The sequence below is a fragment of the Rhinatrema bivittatum genome, chromosome 12 (assembly GCF_901001135.1).
Source record: "Rhinatrema bivittatum chromosome 12, aRhiBiv1.1, whole genome shotgun sequence".
NCBI lineage: Eukaryota > Metazoa > Chordata > Amphibia > Gymnophiona > Rhinatrematidae > Rhinatrema > Rhinatrema bivittatum.
The window spans coordinates 47,961,973-47,985,477 of NC_042626.1; the positions used below are offsets into that span (position 1 = coordinate 47,961,973).

At 44.5% G+C, this 23,505-nt stretch overlaps 1 protein-coding gene across 1 annotated transcript in view; it reads left to right on the forward strand.

Annotated features, from left to right (window-relative positions):
- Nucleotides 1–23,505, forward strand: part of LOC115073633 (corticotropin-releasing factor receptor 1-like) — a 246,210-nt gene that overhangs the window by 121,573 nt on the left and 101,132 nt on the right. The window contains 1 exon segment of the mRNA XM_029572234.1: nt 11,196–11,316. Within this exon segment, the coding sequence (XP_029428094.1) occupies nt 11,196–11,316 (121 nt within the window).

Genomic DNA, 23,505 nt, shown 5'->3' on the forward strand with positions numbered 1-23,505 from the left:
TTTTTCAATTCTTCTCACTTAATATCGCCAAGATATTAAGTCAGAGGAACTACAGAAAAGCAGTATTTTCTGCTTTTCTGTAAACTTTTGAGCTCCTCAAGAATTAATGCTTGCTCCGTGGAAGGTATTAATTTTTGAAGGTAAATATTTGTGCGTTGGGTGTTGCAGTCCCGGTCGCTAGGCTAGCGACATTGTATCTGACAGAGGCCCACAATTCACAGCCAGTATTGGAAAGCCTTATGCAAAAAATTTAAGATCCAGCTGAGTTTCTCCTCCGCTTTCCACCCGCAAAGTAATGGGCAAACCGAACGCATGAATCGTTCATTAAAGTTGTTCCTACGAGCGTTCATTAACCACAAACAAGATAATTGGGGGAGCTTTTGCCTTGGGCAGAATTCGCCTATAATAATCAAATACATACGGCGACGGGGAAATCCCCTTTTCAAATTGTGTACGGTAAACAGCTCAAACCACCGTTACCTCTACCAGTACCAACCTCCTCACCAGCTGCTCAATTGACCGCGGACCAATTGAGTAAACTTTGGTCCTCTACTCAACACCGACTTCAGAAAGTCGCACGCACTTCTAAACGCTACTATGATCGACACCGAAAACCGGCATTCGCTTTTTTCCCAGGCGATCGAGTGTGGCTTAGTACAAGAACATTCATCTGAGGCAACCTTCCAAGAAGCTCTCACCCAAGTTCTGTGGTCCTTTCCGCGTTGCAGAGAGGGTAGGGCTGGTCTCTTACCGTCTACGACTCCCAACCACTTACGCATTCATGATGTCTTTCACGTCTCCCTCTTAAAACCAGTGATTCTTTCCAGATTCCACCCCAGGCCTCTTGAGGACGCTTCCATCACTACGGATGAGGATCCTACGTTTCAGGTACGAGAGGTCCTGGATGCTCGCTTCGCCAACAGACGTTGGGAATATTTGCTAGCCTGGGAAGGTTGTGGAGACGAAGACAATACGTGGGAGCCTGCCCGCAACATCTTGGACAAGACTCTTCTGCAGCAATATCATCTGGACCATCCTGACAGGCCAAGCCCTCTGAAGAGGGGGCGTAAAGGGGGGGGTACTGTTGCAGTCCCGGTCGCTAGGCTAGCGACCGGGGTCCTTACCTTTCTCCTGCCTCCCCCGGTCTCGCTGCAATCCGTTGCTCCTGGGGCCTGCAGGGCCGCATGGCAGCGTCTCTCTCCACGTGGAGACGCTGCCGAAGGACGATTCTGACTCCTCCCACTGCCAGGCAACGCGCGCGCTGAGCAGGGGCTCTTAAAGGTCCAGCACCCGGAAGTGCTGAACCGCCCTGTTCCTGACGTCAGACGCTGGCTGGCTATTTAAACCATCGTCTGACTTCCTTGCTTTGCCTTTGCAACGAGGTCGCTCTCCTGAGTGCTTAGTTGCTTCCCAGCGTTGCTTTCAGCCTTGGTTCCTGCTTGTTCCAGCCGTGCCTTGCTTCCAGCTCTGGTTCCTGCTTGTTCCAGCCGTGCCTTGCTTCCAGCTCTGGTTCCTGCTTGTTCCAGCCGTGCCTTGCTTCCAGCTCTGGTTCCTGCTTGTTCCAGCCGTGCCTTGCTTCCAGCTCTGGTTCCTGCTTGTTCCAGCCGTGCCTTGCTTCCAGCTCGGTTCCTGCTTGTTCCAGCCGTGCCTTGCTTCCAGCTCCGGTTCCAGCTTCCAGCCGTGCCTTGCTTCCAGCTCCGGTTCCAGCTTGTCCCAGCCGTGCCTTGCTTCCAGGTCAGGTTCTGTTTGGTCCTGCTGTGCCTTGGCTCCAGCTCTGGCTCCACTTGCTGTCTACATATCCTGACTCCAGCTCCGGTTCCTGATTCTCCTTTGTCTTCAGCCAGCCACGAACCATTGGTCTTCTTCACGATTCTCCTTTGTCTTCAGCCAGCCACGAACCTTGGTCTTCTTCACGATTCTCCTTTGTCTTCAGCCAGCCACGAACCTTGGTCTTCTTCACGATTCTCCTTTGTCTTCAGCCAGCCACGAACCTTGGTCTTCTTCACGATTCTCCTTTGTCTTCAGCCAGCCACGAACCTTGGTCTTCTTCACGATTCTCCTTTGTCTTCTGCCAGCCTCGAACCTTGGACTCTTCACGATTCTCCTAAGTCCCAGCGACTCGGACCCCTACGGGCTCCTCCTGGGGGGGTCTCGGGTTTTCCAGGGTGAAGACGCCACCAGTCCGCTCCAGCTGAGTGCCGCCTCCCGGCTTATTAACTCCTGTGGACGCTGTCCACCTCAGCCGGCCCAAGGGTCCACTATTGACTTTACTCATAACATAACAGTTTGCAAAGGCCATGGACTCGGCGGACTCCGCTCCTATGCAGGCCATCCCTGGCATGCCCAAAGAATCCAGCAGCAACAGCAATGTCTGGAAGTCTTGGCTGCTACGGTGGATCGCCTAGCCAGTCGCTTGGACGCCAATCCTCCACCGCTGGCACCACCCCCGCCTCCACTGGCGGTTTCAAGCTCCCGCACAGGAACTCAGCTTCCAGCGCCTACTCGATACTCCGGGGATGACCAGATCGTGCAGGGCGTTTTTTGAATCAGTGCTTCATCCGCTTCACGTTGCTACCAGGGCAGTTCCCGTTCTGATGCCGTCAAGGTAGCATATATTTTGTCTCTGCTCGATGGGAGGGCTATGCTATGGGCCTCTCCCATGTGGGAGAAAACAGGACGCCCATGCTGCCACAACTTGCAGGATTTCGTGACTCACTTCAAACAGACTTTTTGATGAGCCAGCTCGTGCTACCACTGCTACCACTGAAATTCTACAGCTACGACAAGGATCCCGCTCTCTGGCGGAGTACGCTATTGAATTTCGTACTCTGGCGATGGAACTCGGCTGGCAGGATGACTGTTTGCGGGGTATTTTCCTGGAAGGTCTTGCAGGTCGTATCAAAGACGAGCTGATGGCTCGCGACCTGCCCCTCACTCTGAACGGGGGTGATAGACTTGGCCGGGAGGATTGACCGGCGATTGCAGCAACGAGCTAAGGAGGGTCGAGTTCCTCGTCGGGCCTTGTCTCATTGGCACCCTCCTTCTCCAGGTCTCTGACTGTACCTCACAAGACACCATCAGCCTCCCACAGCTCCTCAGAGGAACTTATGCAGCTTGGACGGGCACCGCTAACCGAGGAGGAGAAGACACGAAGCCGCACTCTGGGCCTGTGCTTATACTGCGGCACTAAGGGTCATTTCCTGGGTCAATGTCCTGCGAGACGGGAAATGCTCGAGTCTAGGGAGAGATGAGGAGGTTCCCCTAGGCTATGTTAATGCTACTCCTCAATGTACAGTTCCTATAACGCTGGAATATCCAGGTGGCTCCTTTCAGACTCTAGCTTTCATTGATTCCGGAGCCGGAGGGAACTTTATCTGAGAGAAACTGGTTACACCAATTAGGACTACCTACTAAGCGCCGGATACCTCCGTTACGGGTTACCTCTATCCGGGGAACCCCTCTACCTGGATCCATTTCTGAAACCACGATGCCTCTCACTTTACGGACGGGACGTGCTTCACACTGAGACAATCTCCTTTTTGCTACTGGATAAATCGGTGCACCCTGTGGTCCTGGGACTCCCTTGGTTGCAACAACATGCTCCGGTGATCCATTGGGACTCTCTCCAAATTGCGCAATGGAGTCCTTCCTGTTTCCAGAATTGCCTGGATCCCGTTCCTAGACCGGAGATATTACTCTCTCACTCTGCCCTGGACCTTCCTTTGCCGTACCAGGATTACTCTGACGTGTTCTCCAAACAAAAAGCTGAACTGCTTCCATGCCATCGGCCCTTCGACTGTGCCATTGATTTACTACCTGGTTCCACTCCCCCGCGGGGTAGGGTATACCCTCTTTCTCTGCCAGAAACCCATGCAATGTCAGACTACATTACGGAGAATCTTGCCAAAGGGTTCATTCGCCCTTCGCACTCTCCTGCAGGAGCAGGATTCTTTTTTGTGTCCAAAAAAGATGGCTCCCTCCGGCCGTGCATAGACTATCGAGGTCTGAACTCCATCACTAAGAAAGATCGCTATCCCTTGCCTCTGATCCCAGAACTGCTCGATAGACTCAGGGGGCCAAGATCTTTACAAAATTGGATTTACGTGGAGCATACAATTTGGTTCGTATTCGTCCCGGTGACGAGTGGAAGACAGCGTTCAACACGCGAGATGGACATTACGAATACTTAGTAATGCCTTTCGGCTTATGTAATGCCCCTGCTGTCTTCCAGAATCTGATGAATGAGGTACTCCGAGAGATGCTTCATTCTTTCGTCATAGTGTACCTTGATGACGTTCTGATCTATTCCCAAGATCTCTCCTCCCATCGCCAACACGTCAAACAGGTCTTACAGGCTCTAAGAGACAATCATCTATACGCTAAATTTGAAAAATGTCAGTTTGAGCGCGAGTCGCTTCCGTTCTTGGGATATATTGTTTCCTCGTCCGGTTTCCAGATGGACCCAGAGAAGGTGGCGGCCATTGTCAAATGGCCTCGCCCGTCTGGCCTGAAGGCGCTACAGCGATTCCTTGGATTCGCCAATTTTTACAGGCATTTTATACCACATTACTCCCAGAAGGTAGCTCCTCTCACGGCGCTTACTCGCAAAGGGGTAACGCTCACGATTGGTCCACTACCGCCTCGGCTGCCTTTGAAGACTTAAAACAAGCATTCCTAGACGCTTCCTGCCTACGACACCCAGATCCACAACGACCCTTCATCCTGGAGGTCGATGCCTCGAATCTGGCTGTTGGAGCGGTGCTCAGTCAACACGATACTTCGGGCAAATTGATGCCATGTTCTTACTTCTCTAAAAAGTTTTCGCCTGCTGAATGTAACTATGGCATCGGAGACAAAGAACTCTTAGCCATCCAAGTTGGCCTTCGAGGAGTGGAGGCAATGGCTGGAGGGGGCTAATCACTCCGGTGACAGTGTACACTGATCACAAAAATTTATTGTACTTGGCCCAAGCTCAACGACAAACTCGCGGCAAGCAAGATGGTCACTCTTCTTCAGTCGTTTCAATTTCATCCTCAAGTTTCGACCAGCTGAGAAGAACGTTCGAGCCGATGCTCTATCTCGTACCTATCAGCCGGAAAGAAGAGGACGACTCTCCACGAACCATCCTGGATCCTGCCTGTGTTCAAATAACTACCACTTCCATTGCTTCCTCAAATAAGACTACCGTTCCTAAGAGGCTTCGGAGGAAGGAAAGTCTTGTCTTGGGCCATGACTCCTTGACCGGGGGGACATGCTGGTAGACTAAGAACATTGGATCTTATAAATCGTTTCTATTGGTGGCCTGGTCTTCGACGTGATGTTTCCCTTTACGTGAATTCTTTGCCCCACTTGCGCCCTGCAGAAACGCTTTCTAATGGCCCTCCGAGAGGGTTTCTACAACCGTTACCTATACCCACGGAACCCTGGACACATATTGCTACTGATTTTATGGTGGAACTCCCGCCTTCGCAAGGCAAGACTGTGGTATGGGTCACGGTGGACCGCTTCTCTAAAATGGCTCACTTTGTGCCTTTGCCCAAATTACCTTCCGCCACTGAACTGGCTTCTCTGTTCACACACCATGTATTCCGTATTCATGGTCTGCCTCAGGACATTGTATCTGACAGAGGCCCTCAATTCACAGCCAGGTATTGGAAAGCCTTATGCAAAAATTTAAGATCCAGCTGAGTTTCTCCTCCGCTTTCCACCCGCAAAGTAATGGGCAAACCGAACGCATGAATCGTTCATTAAAGTTGTTCCTACGAGCGTTCATTAACCACAAACAAGATAATTGGGTGGAGCTTTTGCCTTGGGCAGAATTCGCCTATAATAATCAAATACATACGCGACGGGGAAATCCCCTTTTCAAATTGTGTACGGTAAACAGCTCAAACCACCGTACCTCTACCAGTACCAACCTCCTCACCCAGCTGCTCAATTGACCGCGGACCAATGAGTAAACTTTGGTCCTCTACTCAACACCGACTTCAGAAAGTCGCACGCACTTCTAAACGCTACTATGATCGACACACCGAAAACCGGCATTCGCTTTTTTCCCAGGCGATCGAGTGTGGCTAGTACAAAGACCCTTCATCTGAGGCAACCTTCCAAGAAGCTCTCACCCAAGTTCTGTGGTCCTTTCCGCGTTGCAGAGAGGGTAGGGCTGGTCTCTTACCGTCTACGACTCCCAACCACTTTACGCATTCATGATGTCTTTCACGTCTCCCTCTTAAAACCAGTGATTCTTTCCAGATTCCACCCCAGGCCTCTTGAGGACGCTTCCATCACTACGGATGAGGATCCTACGTTTCAGGTACGAGAGGTCCTGGATGCTCGCTTCGCCAACAGACGTTGGGAATATTGCTAGCCTGGGAAGGTTGTGGAGACGAAGACAATACGTGGGAGCCTGCCCGCAACATCTTGGACAAGACTCTTCTGCAGCAATATCATCTGGACCATCCTGACAGGCCAAGCCCTCTGAAGAGGGGGCGTAAAGGGGGGGGTACTGTTGCAGTCCCGGTCGCTAGGCTAGCGACCGGGTCCTTACCTTTCTCCTGCCTCCCCCGGTCTCGCTGCAATCTGTTGCTCCTGGGGCCTGCAGGGCCGCATGGCAGCGTCTCTCTCCACGTGGAGACGCTGCCGAAGGACGATTCTGACTCCTCCCACTGCCAGGCAACGCGCGCGCGTGAGCAGGGGGCTCTTAAAGGTTCAGCACCCGGAAGTGCTGAACCGCCCCTGTTCCTGACGTCAGACGCTGGCTGGCTATTTAAACCATCGTCTGACTTCCTTGCTTTGCCTTTGCAACGAGGGTCGCTCTCCTGAGTGCTTAGTTGCTTCCCAGCGTTGCTTCCAGCTCTGGTTCCTGCTTGTTCCAGCCGTGCCTTGCTTCCAGCTCTGGTTCCTGCTTGTTCCAGCCGTGCCTTGCTTCCAGCTCTGGTTCCTGCTTGTTCCAGCCGTGCCTTGCTTCCAGCTCCGGTTCCTGCTTGTTCCAGCCGTGCCTTGCTTCCAGCTCCGGTTCCTGCTTGTTCCAGCCGTGCCTTGCTTCCAGCTCCGGTTCCAGCTTGTTCCAGCCGTGCCTTGCTTCCAGCTCCGGTTCCAGCTTGTCCCAGCCGTGCCTTGCTTCCAGGTCAGGTTCTGTTTGGTCCTGCTGTGCCTTGGCTCCAAGCTCTGGGCTCCACTTGCTGTCTACATATCCTGACTCCAGCTCCGGTTCCTGATTCTCCTTTGTCTTCAGCCAGCCACGAACCTTGGTCTTCTTCACGATTCTCCTTTGTCTTCAGCCAGCCACGAACCTTGGTCTTCTTCACGATTCTCCTTTGTCTTCAGCCAGCCACGAAACCTTGGTCCTCTTCACGATTCTCCTTTGTCTTCAGCCAGCCACGAACCTTGGTCTTCTTCACGATTCTCCTTTGTCTTCAGCCAGCCACGAACCTTGGTCTTCTTCACGATTCTCCTTTGTCTTCTGCCAGCCTCGAACCTTGGACTCTTTCACGATTCTCCTAAGTCCCAGCGACTCGGACCCCTACGGGCTCCTCCTGGGGGGGTCTCGGGTTTCCAGGGTGAAGACGCCACCAGTCCGCTCCAGCTGAGTGCCGCCTCCCGGCTTATTAACTCCTGTGGACGCTGTCCACCTCAGCCGGCCCAAGGGTCCACTATTGACTTTACTCATAACATAACAGTCAACACATATTCAACAAATCAATACATAACTGAAAAATATTTGAAATGAAAATTCACATAATTCAAAAATAAAATAAAATTATAAAGTCATAAATACATGTAATAATCTTAAAACATAATGTAAAATAAACATCACTCAATAAATATATAAAACTTGGCAGACCTACAAATGCTGCCTCCTGTGTGGCACTGCAGAAAGGATCTATGTGGTCTCAAAAGCTCATGTACTGCAACATGTTTGGACTGGTACAATAAAAAGGTACCATGAGCTGTAAAGGATTCACTTATTTACAGGATCAACACAGCTACCAGAACCATATAATAGTGAGTATTAATGCAACAGGTTTTCTCAGTTCCATGGCCCTCTCTCAGAGGAAATTTAAGGAAATGCATCTTTACTGAAAAGATGGTGGATGCCTGGAAACCAAAGCCATGATAGCAACAGGAGTGAGAAGAGGAAATTGGGTCCTGGGGGTTGGTTAGGTATAGAAATCTGTATGTTCATTTTTGCAGAATGGTAAAGGACCCAGGAAAGGAGAAGGCAAAAACCGATTTGGGATAAGATAAGGCGCAATATCCCTTCAGACAATCAAACCCGTACAGCTGACAGCTGGGAGATCTCCTTAGCTAGTACGGGCTTATGCAAGCATATCCAGAAAGACCAGGTGGGTCAAATATTCCTCTTCCACTGACATCAACCATATTACTATGATACTCTTATCGGACCTGGGTTCAGCTCTTCTGGTCCTCATGATTTAAGTCAGGTTAAACTCAGGTAGAATTTTCCTGATAGTCTCTCCAGAAACATATTCTTCACCCACCATGTTCTCAAATTGATCTTCAGTAGACTTGTTATGGCTTATCTTCCCTCTCCTTCTCATTTGTGGAGTTAGTGCAAAACTTTTTTCAGTGCATCTACCAACCCGTATTCGTCTGAGATAATCAGATTCATTACTAGACGTATCTAGTGCTCTTATGGCTTTTCTATATGTGTGCATGTCCTTTAGTGCACCTGAAAATATTATGCATGTATTATAGAGAAAGAAAGAGGGACTGTATTTTTTATTTATCTACTAAAGCAATTGTTTTATAGTTTTCTGAGCAGGCAGAAAGCATCCTAGGTTTAGCCTTACTCCAACAACCAAGACTGTAAAATCATGATCAGTAACCTGGCAGTGATGCTGTGGCACTTGGGTCCTTTGTAAGAATGAGTCTCCCTCCTCTTTTTTTTTCTCCTTCAGATTTCCTGAGCCTGTTGGTGGTCTCCACCCATCACAGAGACAAAATCACATTTTCAGAACTATCTTTGTTGAATGATTTTTCAAAAATGAGAAATGCAAAAGGAAATTGCTTGGCCCACAGCACCACATGGTGCATCGTGCTGTTATTATCAGCTTTCTTGGGCCTGGTTCTGAATTATGCATGCAGATAGGTCTCCCATGCTCACTTCCAGAACAACATTGCACATGGCAACCTGTGTGACAAGATTGATCAAATTGCATCTGAACATTACCCCCATTACCCCCATTCTCCCCAGCTTCAATCACCTCCCTCCCCACAGCCATGTAAATAATTCCATTTTTCCCTCAATCCCCCCCCCCCTAGCACTTGTAAATATTTCTCCTCCTCTTTGCCCCCTCCCCCTTCTCTCAGTTAAGCCTTCTGGCTCTCGGTTGGAGCCCTTCTAACTCTTGTTTTCTGGTTGTCCACTCCCCGCCCCTGTTCAATGTACTTTCTACCTGCTGTTACAATGTAAACCGATATGATGTGTATTTTAATGTCGGTATAAAAAATCTGTTAAATAAGTAAAATAAATAAATAAGAATAAGATAAAAGGGTGGAGTGAAAGCAGCAAAAACTTCTGGGATTCATAAGTCTTAATCCCAGCTCTGCCATTGACTCACTGTATGACCTTAAGCATCTCTCTATGTGACCTTGGGCAAGCCACTTTAATTCTCTGTGCCTCCAACACATGCTCCTCTGAGGAGAAAAATACATAATATATATCTGAGAGACAAGCCCATCTATAAACAAATACAGTAACTGCTCAAGGGAGACAGAGGGGCAGACAGAGACAGTTAATAGATGACAACATGCACTCAGACCTTTAGAAAGCGACTAAAAACACTTCTGTTTAAGCAGACATTTCCATTTAACGCAGATATTTAATCTCTTGCATTTTGATCCTTCTTGTAATGTTCATCAACCTTTCAGGAGGTAGGTACTTAAGTGCATTCAGCCACGTTCTTAGGGAGATCTATGTACTAGGAGCAGCTCATGTTGGGTATTTGTGTTCTCTTGCATTTTAATTTTTATGGTCCTTTCTGTTGTACACCATCTTGAACTTTTGTGACTAGGACGGGTTAGAAACCCCTTTAATTAAAATAAATATATTTCTGGTAACTGTGCAGAAGAGAGAGGGGAAGGAGGGGCAAAAATCAGTCAACATCCAGACAGAAAATGGCATCTACCAAATATTTTTAACAGCGCAGTTCCTATTTTATAAAAAGAAATAAGGTCCTGCAGAGTGCCTCTAATTGTTTTATAATTACGCTTTCTTGGTGTTCAGCTTCACAGCCCTGCCACCTCCTGTTGTTAAGGGTAAAAACCCTCTCACTGAGCTGGTATTTGAGTAGTAAATGAATTTAGTGGGAGACGAGAACAAAAGCAGAGAGAGCTTTGGTTCATCTGGGAGGGGTGATCTCTCACCAGGAAGCAGAGTCGAGGGAAAAAGGTGCCAGCTAGCACTGATGGGCTCTGGCAGCTTGTGCATAGGGAGAGGGCTCTGAGAAAGGGGTAACAGCACCAGCAATGCATAGAATCGAGCTTATCTGTGCAATGAGTAGTGCAGGGCTTTGAACGTGCATTGGGCAGGCCAGTAGCACAGAGAGAAGTGAATGGATGAGCGGCTCTGGGACCCGGTGGAATCTCACATCCGAAACTCTCAGGGAAATCTTGGGAGAGGAAAGATGACAGTGAATTTTTTTTTATTCTATGTTTTATACCTCTGGCAAGTCTATAATTATGCTTTGATTTGTTATTCATAACTATAATTAGTTTATTCTAGTTTCTTAATCTTATTGCTTTATCCTGCTTGTATTTATATATTACAGTATATTTATAGATTTAAATCTGTTCACTACTCAGGGACTGTATTGAATAGGTGGTATAAAATTGTAAGAAATAAACAAACATAGTGAAAATGCACCACCAAACCCAGCATGCAATAGGAGAGGAGTCAACCCAGGACTAACTGGGCACTCAATATTTACACTAGGAATGTCCCTCTGCCCTCTGCAATCCTAGCCACATGTAGAAATGTGAAAGTTAAACTGCTTATGCCTCCACCAGACCCAGACATAAAGGAACTCTGTCAAATTTCTCTACTGCATTTCTGACATCCTGCCACTAGAAGCTGCTGCAGTTACATGAGGCATTTCATTCTGGAGGTGCTTGAGTATGCTGACTGCCAGCAGGGTGTCTAATTGCTTTCAACCCCTTTGTGTGTTCACCAGGAGTATACGATGCCTCAGGAATATCATTCACTGGAACCTGATCACCGCCTTCATCCTGCGAAACGCAGCATGGTTCGTAATACAGCTCACTATGAGCCATGAGGCACACGACAGCAATGTGGTACGTAGCATCCCCAGGGAACTACGGGGAAAGGGGGGGAGTGTTATTAACCAACAGAAATGTTCTTCCAGCTGTGCCCCCTTTCCATAGCCTCTCATCAACAGAAGAGCTCTCCCAACTGCTTTCACTTCCTCAGACTTTGACCAACAGAATTGCTCTCCAGGCTGTTTGTGCTACATCCTACAGCCTCTGACCAATAGGAGAGCCCTCATAGTTGATTATGCTCCTCCCACCGATATTAGAATATGGAATGTGGCCAGGGTACTAATTCAGTGGGTATCTGCAGCTGGTGCAGCAGTAAAAACAAAAAGAGCTATTTATGACATTCAAATATTTTATTTATTTATTTATTTATTTATTTATTTAACCTTTTTGTATATCGAACTTTCGTAAGTTACATCAAGCCAGTTTACATACTTCTTATAGATCAAAAATAATACAAACTTTAAATCTTTCCCATGGATAAAGTTGATGCCATAATTGACACCTTCTATACAATTGATCAACTATAATATGTCAATAAACAATGTAACACATTGTAAAATACAAGTTATAGGTAAATAAAATAACACATTATAAAATACCTGTTACAATAAAATTCATATCCATAAAATTGTGTATCCATTTCTAATTTCAGAATTAATAAACATTTTCCTAGTTAAAAAAAAAAATAATCAGATAAGATAATCTTAAATCTAAAGCTAAAATAAATTCAGTGGTGGGAATGGAGGAAGATAAAATTGTGAATTTAACCTGCTTGTGCATAAGCCTGTTCAAACAACCAGGTCTTCAAAGCTTTTTTTAAAAGTGCCAACATTTGTTTCCTGCCTTATGTCTAGTAGGAGGGCGTTCCAATGGACTGGTCCCGCCAGAGAAAGAGCTCTTTCTCTGACTGACGTAAGATGTGCTAATTTAGGTGACGGGATTGTTAGCAAGGCCTTTCCTGACGACCTTAAATTTCTTTGTGGAGTATGTATATGCAACGATGCATTAAGCCATTCATAGTTATTGCCATATATAGATTTTTGAATTAATGTCAGGCTTTTATATAAGATGCGAGATTGGACAGGTAACCAAAGGAGTTCCATCAGTACTGGTGTGATATGGTCGTACTTTCTTTTGTTGGTAAGTAACCGTGCTGCTGCGTTCTGTAACAACTGTAAAGGTCGAATCGTTACTGCTGGAAGACCCAACAACATGGCGTTACAGTAGTCCAGTTTAGATAGTAAAGGTGCCTGTAGCACCGTGCGAAAATCATTAGCATGTAAATATGGCTTTAGTTTTTTCAAAATTTGTAATTTGTAAAAGCCATCCTTCACGGTGGTCTTAATAAAGGATCTCATATTTAATTCAGTGTCTAAGACACATCCCAGGTCTCTAACCTCTTGTTTTATATTAAAACTTGGGTGAGAATTAATGTCATTAAGAACTTTTTCTGTCTTTTTATTATTTATGTACAAAATTTCTGTTTTCGAATTGTTTAGTGAAAGGGACATATGTGTAAGCAGCTGTTTTATAGCTGATAAGTATATTTCCCAAAGGTTCAGGGTTGATTGTAATGAATCCTTTATAGGCAACAAGATTTGTACGTCATCGGCGTACAAAAAATATACTAAGCCTAACCCAGATAGAAGTTTGCAAAGAGGAGCCATATAAATATTGAACAACGCTGGTGATAAGGAAGAGTCCTGAGGGACCCCTGAAGATAAATTAACTGATTCTGATTCTGTCAGACCCCATTTTACTTTAAATGATCTATTACTAAGATATGATTTGAACCAAGATAAAGTTGACTCTATAAGTCCGATTTCCTGTAGTCTTGTAAGTAGAGTTTCATGATTGACAGTGTCAAAGGCCGCCGATATATCCAACAGAATTAATAGATAAGAATTACTATGATCCAATCCTCTTAGAATTGTATCTGAAAGTGATAGCAGTAATGTTTCTGTGCTATGTGATTTACGAAAGCCCATTTATAAGTTCTTCTAACAGCAGTACCAGGATTTTCTTTTTCTACTCAGATTTTTATTTAATTGTTGAGCTATTTGCATTTCAAGTATCTGAAATCTTTTCCCAGTTTACCCCTTCCATTGCTGGGGGGGAGGGAGGGCAGAGAAGGACAATGGTATTGCTGGGCTGATCATCATCATAAACCATCTCTCCTTTACTATGCTGGCTTCACAAGGCTTTCTACAAAATTTCAGTGAGGCATGGTCAACTGAAAAGGAGCCTCAGGGAGGGAGATTTTTTTTTTAAAGGATATATCTAAAATATGATATCTCCACTCTTTCTTCTTAAACAAAAGGTATTAAAATCTAATATAAGCAGAAGGAAAGGAGATCTAGGAATAGGAATAGAAGGAGGATGCAGTGGAGTCAAGAACTAGAGGTGAGTGATAAGTGATATATTTCTGGTAGCAGCAGTGGATTGGGAAAGAGATTAGAATGTATGAAATGGGCTGATGATTTCCCCTGTGAGCAGCTAGTATCGCTCATCGCTCCTAGTTCTATACTCATGGGATGCACAGATCAATCCTAAAGATTGGCCAGTGCCAATGATAGGGATTAACTGAGCCATTTGGCATCCAAGAACAGATCGTGCCTGTGATTTTTTTTCTTGCATAAAAAGATCTTTCACATATTTCTGAGATATACATGGTATTACGCTGGTAATGGTACCCCACCATTGAATGGCAGGGCCCATAGTTTTACTGACATCCCAAAGCAAAACCATTGTGCAGAAATGCATGGAGCAGCAAGGGAAGTTCAAGAGGGTACGATACCTTGTCATGTAGCTTCTTGCATTTTCTGATGATTTCTAAGATTAAAGAACTGTGGAGAGAAGGATTATAAGCCTACTTCTACCACCAACTCACTACCTGACAATCAGAAAGTCACCGAACCTCCCTTTTGCTCACACTAAAGAGTTTAAGTTTTTTGGGATGGCAGCCTTGTAACCAAGTGATTCTCTGGTATAGCAGTGGATACATTGGAAGCCCCTTTTACATAAAACATTTTTCATATTATCGAATATTGGATGTTACTGGTCAAAACCTGAAATGCAATTGGCTGATTAGACAATTGAAATAACAGGGCAGATCAAATTGGTGGCAGGTGGTGCTATATGTTAAAGATAGCTTAGAGTCAAGCAAGATAAAAGTCCTGTAGGAAACAAACCGCACTCAAATCTCAATGGATAGAAATTCTATGTGTGTTGGGAAAGAGTATAGTAGTAGGGGTATACTATTGTTCACCCATCTAGGATAAAAGAAACTAGAAAGGCAGACAAATAAAACTGGCAACAAAGTAATAAGGGGAGATTTCAGTTACTCCAGTATTGATTGGATAAATATCTCATCAGGACATGCTAGGGAGGTAAAGTTTCTACATGCTATAAATGACTGGTTCATGGCCCTAGAACCAATGAGATAGGGAGCTACTTTAAGCCTAGTAATGCAGGACCTAATGCAAAAGGAAATAATGCTGGGGCAGCTGATTTGGCAATAGTGATCATAATGCAATCAAATTGGACATCAGTCGCCTGAGGGAGAAAAATCAAAGTAAAACTCCTGCGGTTGCATTTAACTTTAAAAAGGGAAACTATGAAAAAATGAGGAAAATAGAAGAAAAACTTAAAGAAGCAGTTGCAAGGGTTAAAAGTTTTCACAAGGCATACGAGTTGTCTAAAAATATATTATAATAAAGTTGCTAAACATCTCCAAATTGATTATTTACTGCTTTGGCATGTAATAATACTTATTCTTATATGGGAGTGTTGAAGGGGCATCATATGTGGAAAAACTCTGATCATACATTTTCAGAGAAAAATCACACCTTTTTTGTAATCATAACCCCCCTTTTTTAGAATTTTAACATTTTTAATACTTGTGCAAAATTTCAGCTGTCAACTGCTTTACCACTACCAACATTTGTTCATTAGCAAAAAAAAAACCCCTCTGTTTTCTGAAATTCAAAAACATTCAAATAATGTCTGTGTGTTGAAAAATTTTTCTTCCTTAAATCAGGTTGTCAGACTGAACTCGACATAGCCCCGTGTTTTGGATAACTGCTTCGGGGTGCCTTTTCTACTGACAGTGTAACCCGATCCAACTGCAGCTCAAAATAAATCCATGTGCATCCCTTCTTCCATGTTGTTTAAAAATACCGCCTTGGAAGCCCAGCTAAAAATGTACTCTACCCATTATGAAAGGAAGACCAAGCAACTACCAGCATGGTTAAATGGTGAGGTAAGAGGCAATTCAGCCAAAAGACATCTTTCAAAAAATGGAAAGTAGATCCACATGGAAGAAATAGGAAGCAAACATTGGGAAATTAGATATAAAATAATAAGCCAGGCCAAGAGAGAATTTCAAAAAGAAGCTTGCCATAGAGGTGAAATTAAGTAAAACCAACTTCAAATACAACAGGAAGCTTATGAGGGAGTAAGTTAGACCACTAGATGACCCAGGGATAAAAACGGCACTCAGGTAGGACAAGGCTATAGCAGAAAAACTAAATGAATCATTTGCTTCAGTCTTGACTGAGGAGGATGTTGGGGAGATACCCATACCGGAATTGTTTTTTGATGATGATGATTTAGAGGCAAATCACTGTGAAACTAGAATATGTAATAGAGCAACTGACAAAACTAATGAGTAACAAATCACCAGGACCAGATAGTAATCACCCCAAAGGTGAAATTGTAGGCCTATTGCTAGCAATCTATAATCATTAAAATCAATCATAGTACCTGAAGACTGGAAGTGGCCAATATAACAGCAATTCTTAAGAATAGCTCCAGAGTTGATTCAATAAATTATAGACCAGTGAGCCCTATGTCAGTGCCAGCAAAATTATAAACCCTATTATAAACAAAATTATAAACAAAATTACCGAGCATATGGCTAAATATGGTTTAATAGGGAAGAGTCAACATGGATTTAGCAAAGGGAAATCTTGACTTAGCAATCTATTAAGATTTTTTGAAGGTATAAATAAACATGTCAGTGTGCTAGCCTTCTATAATGTATCTGGAATTTCAGAAGGCATTTGACAAAGTTCCTCATGAGAAATTAAAAGACATAGGCTAGGAGCCAATGTCCTTTTGTGAATTGGTAACTGATCCAAAGATAGGAAATGGAGAGTAGGACTAAATGGTCAGTCTTCCCAGTGGAGAAAAGTGGAGTACCCGGGGGACCTGTGCTGGGACTAGTACTGTTTAACATTCATAAATGATCTGGAAAAGGGAGCACTGAGTAAGGTGATCAGATTTGCAGATGAGAAATTATTCAAAGTTGCTAAAACACAGGTGGATGAAATTTAGTGTGACAAGTGCAAAGTGTAAGGCAAAAAAAATCCTAATTACACGTACACAATTCTAAGACTTGAATGGGGGAGGGAGGGACAGCACTTAGCAATTCCTTGAAATCCTCAGCTTAGTGTGTGGCAGTGGCCACAAAAGGTAAGTGGAATGTTAGAAATTATTTGGAAAGGAATAGAAGACAAAACTGAGAAGTTTATAATGCCTTTGTATTGATCCATACTTTGAGTATTTATTAGTACAGTTCTAGTCACCCCATCTCAAGCAAGATACAGCAGTACCAGAACATTCAGAGGAGAGCAGCAATAATAATGGGGATGGAATGACTCCCTCATGGGGAAAGGCTAGACAGGTTAGCGCTCTTGAGGTTGGAGAAGAGATGACTAAGAGGAGATACCATAGAAGCTTATAACATCATGAGTAGGGTGGAACAGGTAAATAGGGAATGGTTATTTATTCTTTCAAACAATATTAGAATTACAGGACATTCCATGAAACTAACTAGTAGCAGATTTAAATTACAGTTTTAAAAGCAGTTTTTTTTTTTTAAATTAAGCTATGTAATTTACTGCCAGAGAATGTGATCAAGGCTGGTAGAATAGCAGAGTTTAAAAAAAGGTTTGGAAAGGTTTCTGGATGACAGGTCCATAAACAGTTGTTAGCCAGATAGACTTGGATCTCTCTTCATACTTCTGGCAGTAAGCAATAAGGAAATGGGTTTTCCCACTAGGATCTGCCAGGTTCTTCCAAGTGGCCCAGATGGGTCACTGCCAGAGAGAGCATGTTGGACCCGATGGACCATTGCTCTGCCCCAGCATGGCACCTCTTATCTTAAATACTATGAAACCCCAAAGTGTAAGAATAACACAAACAAACACCAATAATGATCTCACTTTGAAAAGACAGATGTGTGAGCAAAGGCTGCTGATATACATATCAAAGAATATGAATGACCATCATATAGCACAGGTATAAGCACACTAAGGGATGCCATATAACCTCAGCTTTGTGCTGGAAGTCTTAATCATCAGTCAGTCATGATCTGGACATAGGTACGCTCATATCTTTTGCTTATTTTTCAAGATTTTTTGAGCTGCAAATAAAACATCAAGAGATTTTTGACCAGTTTTGTGGAAATAAAATAAACTTGCCTACATGCTCATTTTTGCACATCTCAAACATAAATTTTCAAAAGAAAAAAATCTGTGTGTGTACGATGAAATGAGCCAGATGTTACAATCAACCCAACATTGCAATGTTTCGGAAGGATCATTCCTTCCTTTTTCCAATTATAGTACTGCTGCCTTGAATCTCACTAATTTCTCCATAACAAATACTGGGTTATGCTTTATCAGTGTGTTTGCATTTGCCCCTGAGGAAGGGAGGAATGATGATAATTACATAGCAACAAAACAATAATCAATACAACATACAAACATATAATAAAATAAAGACATAAAATAAAATAAAGACATAAAGACATATAATAAAATAAAGACATAAAGACATAAAATAAAGACAAAATAGTTGACCTAAACTGAAGTCTGAAACCCATTACAAACTCTTATTAAAAGATCTTCCTAAAGGAGACAATTCTGATGGTCAAACAGTGAAATAAAATAATAGTAAGGAAAAGTACCCTATTTCAATATTTTTATATGCTTTTAGAAAAGCTGTGTTTTTATACCTTTCCTAATTTATGAAAATCTGATTCAAAATCTCCCTGAATTTCGATATCTAATGGTACCACTGACCATGGGCAATCGGCACCATTAACTCTGAAAGTGTTTATGGGAGCAACGAGAGCGTATTCCATAGCTTGCCTACTTTTGTTGAGAACATTTCTCTGAATGACTTTAAACTTCCTTCCTTCTAACTTAGGGCCGATACAGTAAAAACGCGGGAGATCAGGCGAGCGCCCCGCTCTCCCGGAGCGCGCACAGGCCACTCTCCTGTGCACGCGATTCAATATTTAAATTTATTAAAATTAGGCCCGGTGGTAAAAAGAGGCGCTAGGGACCCTACCACGTCCCTAGCACCTCTTTTTTACGGAAGCGGTGACTGTCAGCAGGTTTGACAGCTGACACTCAATTTTGCCGGCGTCGGTTCTCATGCCCGCTGACAGCCACGGGTTCGGAAACCGGACGCCGGCAAAATTGAGCGTCCGGTTTTCGACCTGCCAGCCGCGGGCCCATTTTAAATTTTTTAATTTTTTACATTTTTTACTTTTTTAAACTTTCGGGACCTCTGACTTAATATCGCCATGATATTAAGTCGGAGGGTGCACAGAAAAGCACTTTTTACTGCTTTTCTGTGCACTTTCCTGGTGCCCAGAGAAATTAGCGCCTACTTTTGGGTAGGCTTGGCTACACATTTTGCTTTCTGAATCGCGCGGGAATACCTAATAGCGCCCGCAACATGCATTTGCATGTTGCGGGCGCTATTAGGTTCGGCAGGGGGGGGGGGGTTGGATGTGCGTTTTTGGATGCGCTATTACCCCTTACTGAATAAGGGGTAAAGCTAGCGCGTCCAAAACGCCGGCTAACAGTGCACTCCATCGGAGCGCACTGTACTGTATCGGCCTGTTAATGGGTACGTCTAGTGTACCTGAATCCTAAGGAGGACCCCAGGTGTACCTGTATCCTGCTAAACACTGAGGAGCCCTGATGTACCTGCACCCTATTGTATTTTGAGGAGCCCTCTGACACATCTAAAAAAAAAATATCTCAATTCTTTTGCATCTGTTACTTGCTGTTTCTAGGATCTGTGTCTGTGACAAATTTCTCCCAGCCAGTATGTCTGCCTAGAAATATTTTGTATGCTTGCTTCCCAGCTAAGAACCAATAGCATGAGACATTATGGTCAAACCATCTCTTCCCTTCCTGCCCGGCATGGCTTCCCTGTGCTGCAGTGTGGGATCTGAGTCAGCCCCATGCTGAGTCACGAGCACATTTTACGAATTCCTCTCAGCAGCAAGAGCTGACAGGGGCAGCGTCCAAACCAGAAACCTTGAAGCTGAGCAGCCTGGTGGAGCAAGCTGATCACAGCATCTCAGTGGATAACCTTTTGGCGCATGCTGGTTGGTTTGGATACGTCCTTTGCATGGGGATATCGGGAGTACAGTCCTAGAGGTGGCAGGCTCTGTTTCTCTGTATCCTTCCCCAAGCCCTCCAGTCCTAGAGGTAACAAGTTCTAGATCTCTGCATCCCACCCCCGAGCCCACCAGTCCTAAAGGAGACAGGCTCTGTATCCCTGTTCTATTCTCATCCACTTCCCACTCCCCTCTTGCTCCTGCGCTGTACTGATTGCAGCTCCTGACTGCACAGAATCTATAGATGCAATGATGAAATTGCTGTCCAAGGTTATTGTATTATATCAGAGGTCACCACACAAGCCTCAGAAGAGATTTTTCCAGCTCAAACAGTAAGTAAATTGGGCTTTAGGGATGAAAACTAGCTGAGAAGCCTACAGTTTAAGACAATCTGTCTCCTTCTAAGTGTAAATATCGTATGAGTCCTGCATGCTGAGGTAAGATAAGTTCCAGAGCTCATAATCCCCACACCCCAAGAGTTCTTGTGGTGCTTTTTATGTGTGTTTCATGCAAAGCATCCTCAGCATAGTCTGTCCATCTGATCAATTTTAAGCCAGTCCTAGCTCAACTGGGCAAACAGGTTTACCAGATTGAAGCAGGACGGTAAGGAAGATACCTCTGTTATCCGAAACTTGCTGGGGAGCCTAACAGGAAACCTGGGGCCAGGCAAGGAAAAGACCCTGCTAGCTAATTACTCTAGAAAGAGTCCAGATCATAATCACTTGCTTAGCATGAAATTAAGGCATCAGGAGGGAATACCTGTCAAACCAATCAGGTCAATTTTAAAAGTGCTGCTCGTGCAAAAAAGCCCACATACGCTGGTAAGTGGACTGCATGTGAGCAAAGCGGATTTTAAGCATGTACATACCTATGCATACGTTAAGAATAAGGGGGTAGAAAAGGGGGCGGAGCATGGGCATTCCGGGGCGGGGCAAAGACGTGCCCAAGTTTGTATTTTAAAAAGGCTGACATGGCGCACATCGCCTTGTTATCCGTATTACTTTACTGCTGGTCCTGATGAGAAGCAAGTCTGGGGATCTCAAGTTATAGGACTTTTAGCACAGTGTGAGAGGGGGTTTGGAGGGACCTAGCTCTTAACTGGGTGAACTGATGGAGGAACTGCTGAAGCTGAATAGTGTGGATATGTGCCCGTCATAAATACCCTGACTTATGTGGTAGAATTGGGATTTGCAAGCCTAGGTGCATGCCCACTTAAAATTGGGCACACAGGTGTGCACAGCCTGGCACATATGTGCGTGCATGTTATCAAATGGCCACGTATCTGGGCATGCGCCGATGCATACGCGCCAAAGCGCGCCCCGTGCAGGTTGAGTAAATCTGTCCTCCTCCTATAATCTTCCAAGGACCTGGACTTTGCTCATTGGAAGGCCATACCTGCTCTATCTTGACAGAAATGGTGGCACGCGCCGATGCATACGCGCCAAAGCGCGCCCCGTGCAGGTTGAGTAAATCTGTCCTCCTCCTATAATCTTCCAAGGACCTGGACTTTGCTCATTGGAAGGCCATACCTGCTCTATCTTGACAGAAATGGTGGCAGCATAGGAACTCGTAGCCTCTGAGTATAGATGGGCTCATCTGAAGAGGATGCAAAACTCTTAGGGAAGAGTTCTCATACTCCCTGCATAGCCGCAAAGTCTGTGGATGCTTATTTGCACCGATTACCAAAGGAGAAGCACACGCAGAGGTTTGCACCTCCTTTTCCTGCCGGTGTTTCTTCCGACTAAAAAAAGGGGCGCACAGTTCGGAAAATCCAAAACAATGCCCAGGCAGTTCTCGTCCTCCAACCTAACCCTGCCCCAGGAACATTTCCACCACAGTATGGGTAAAAAGAGCATGGGTTATGGATCTAGGTGCACTTTTTTAACTATGTACCGGGCGGGCGACCCTCGGATGGCTGATTTATGTGGCTGAAATGCTTATTAACCATGGAAATCCCTTTGAAAAGTGCTCTCTAAATTAAACGATTTCTGCCAAGCAATGGCACAAAGCAACTTTGCCCAGATTCGATTTCTGCGGTCACTTTGTGGATAGTAAAGCAGCAGATAACAATACTGAGGTTTGCTAATAGGAGGGCACAGCTCTAGGTACTACCCAAGTGGAAATTTCCCATTCCATTCTTTTATTTAAATATATATTGCCACAGAGAGAAAGTGGCAAACTGGAGGACAGTAGACAGTCGCTCCAGGGCAAAAATGACGCCCCCTGAAGTCATACAGAGACCTCCTCTTGACATTTAAGGTAATTAACAGCACAACTCTTGAGTGCCCATAAGGTGATGTGGTAGGCACAACTTGAGAGATCTTGCCAGGGCTTGGAATGAGTGAGCAGCTTCCAACAGGATTGGAGGACGAATGGACCTCTGGAAAAGGCCTTGCTCAGATGGCAACCACAGACTTGAACTCGGCGTGGCCCTGACGTGGTAAAGTTTTCAATGTCGCTTAATTACAAACACAGTGGCAGGCAGTATGGCAAAACTCCAATCCTAGGCATCTTGAATGCAGACAATAAGGAGCAATAAGTTATGACCTGGGCTGTATAAATGCTACCAAAGATTCTCATATGCCAAAGTTCTCCTTAAATCCTGACCACGATCTGAAGCCTTACATGTTTTGCACAATACGTGTCAGTGACTTTTTTTGGGTCCTTGACAAGTAAGTCAGTCATCAGCAAAGGAAGTCTTTTTTATTCTCTGTTACTCGTATTGATCTGTGTGACCTCTTTAAAATCTTTCCGTCGAATCAGTAGGGATAAATAGCAAAGAGCCTACTTCCCCTACAGTGGAGAAGTGCTTCAGAGCTTAGGTTGAATGTCAACAGCACTCAACCTTCAGTGAAATAGCTTGTCATGTCAAGATGTCACCGTGGAAGTCGAAAGCCATTCAAAACTCAAAAGCACGTAGTGTCTGGCGGCAACATCAGCCACTTTTTCTGGCAACCAGACTGACCACCATGGCCTCTCCATCATTGCTGCCAACATATACCTGATGTTGAGTACAGAGTACCCATGCAGACCCCCTGTCTGATCATTATGGGTGAGAGGAGGACGTAAATCCAGGATCCTTTCAGATAATATTTTTTTTAACAAAAACTTAACATCCAAATTTGCTGAGGACAGGGTCTGTATAACCTTGATGATTCAGGGTCTCTGCCTTTCTTGTAAAATCAATTATCTTAAAGCGAAACAGGAACGGAATGAAAAAGCAAACCTTAAAAAAATAAAATCACACATCCTTAGCATAGTGGAAGCCTCTTGACTTTGGATCATATCCATTCAATCTGGCTGCCTTGTTCAGTGTAAGCTCCTTCACATCATCTTCTCGCTCAAGACTTGGTTTTTCCACTTCTCTCAAAAGTCCTTATCTCTCCCATACTAATAATAGATTGTGGCTTTGTGTAAAGTGTTTTCAATAACATCTTCAAGACTAAAAAAAAATAAATAAAAGTAATTCAGACAATTTGTGTTTTGCCTCTTTCATCCTTGACTGCAGCAATGGATGGAATTGGGAGCCGTGAAATCCGCTGGCGGCTAAATCAGTACTTCCCTTGCTTTGCTGCTGTGTGGATGGAAGCTGCGTTTTGCAAAAGCAGCATAGGCGAATACATTTTATACAAAGCAGAATTGTTTGACCTTTCTAATGACTGTCTATAATTTGGTTGGGCAATCCAAGCCCTTTATGCCTTAAAAAATATCTCCTGCCAAATTGGATTAATTTGCATGGTGCTCTCTCTTGTCTTTTTTGGTGTCCATTTCCTTCCCTT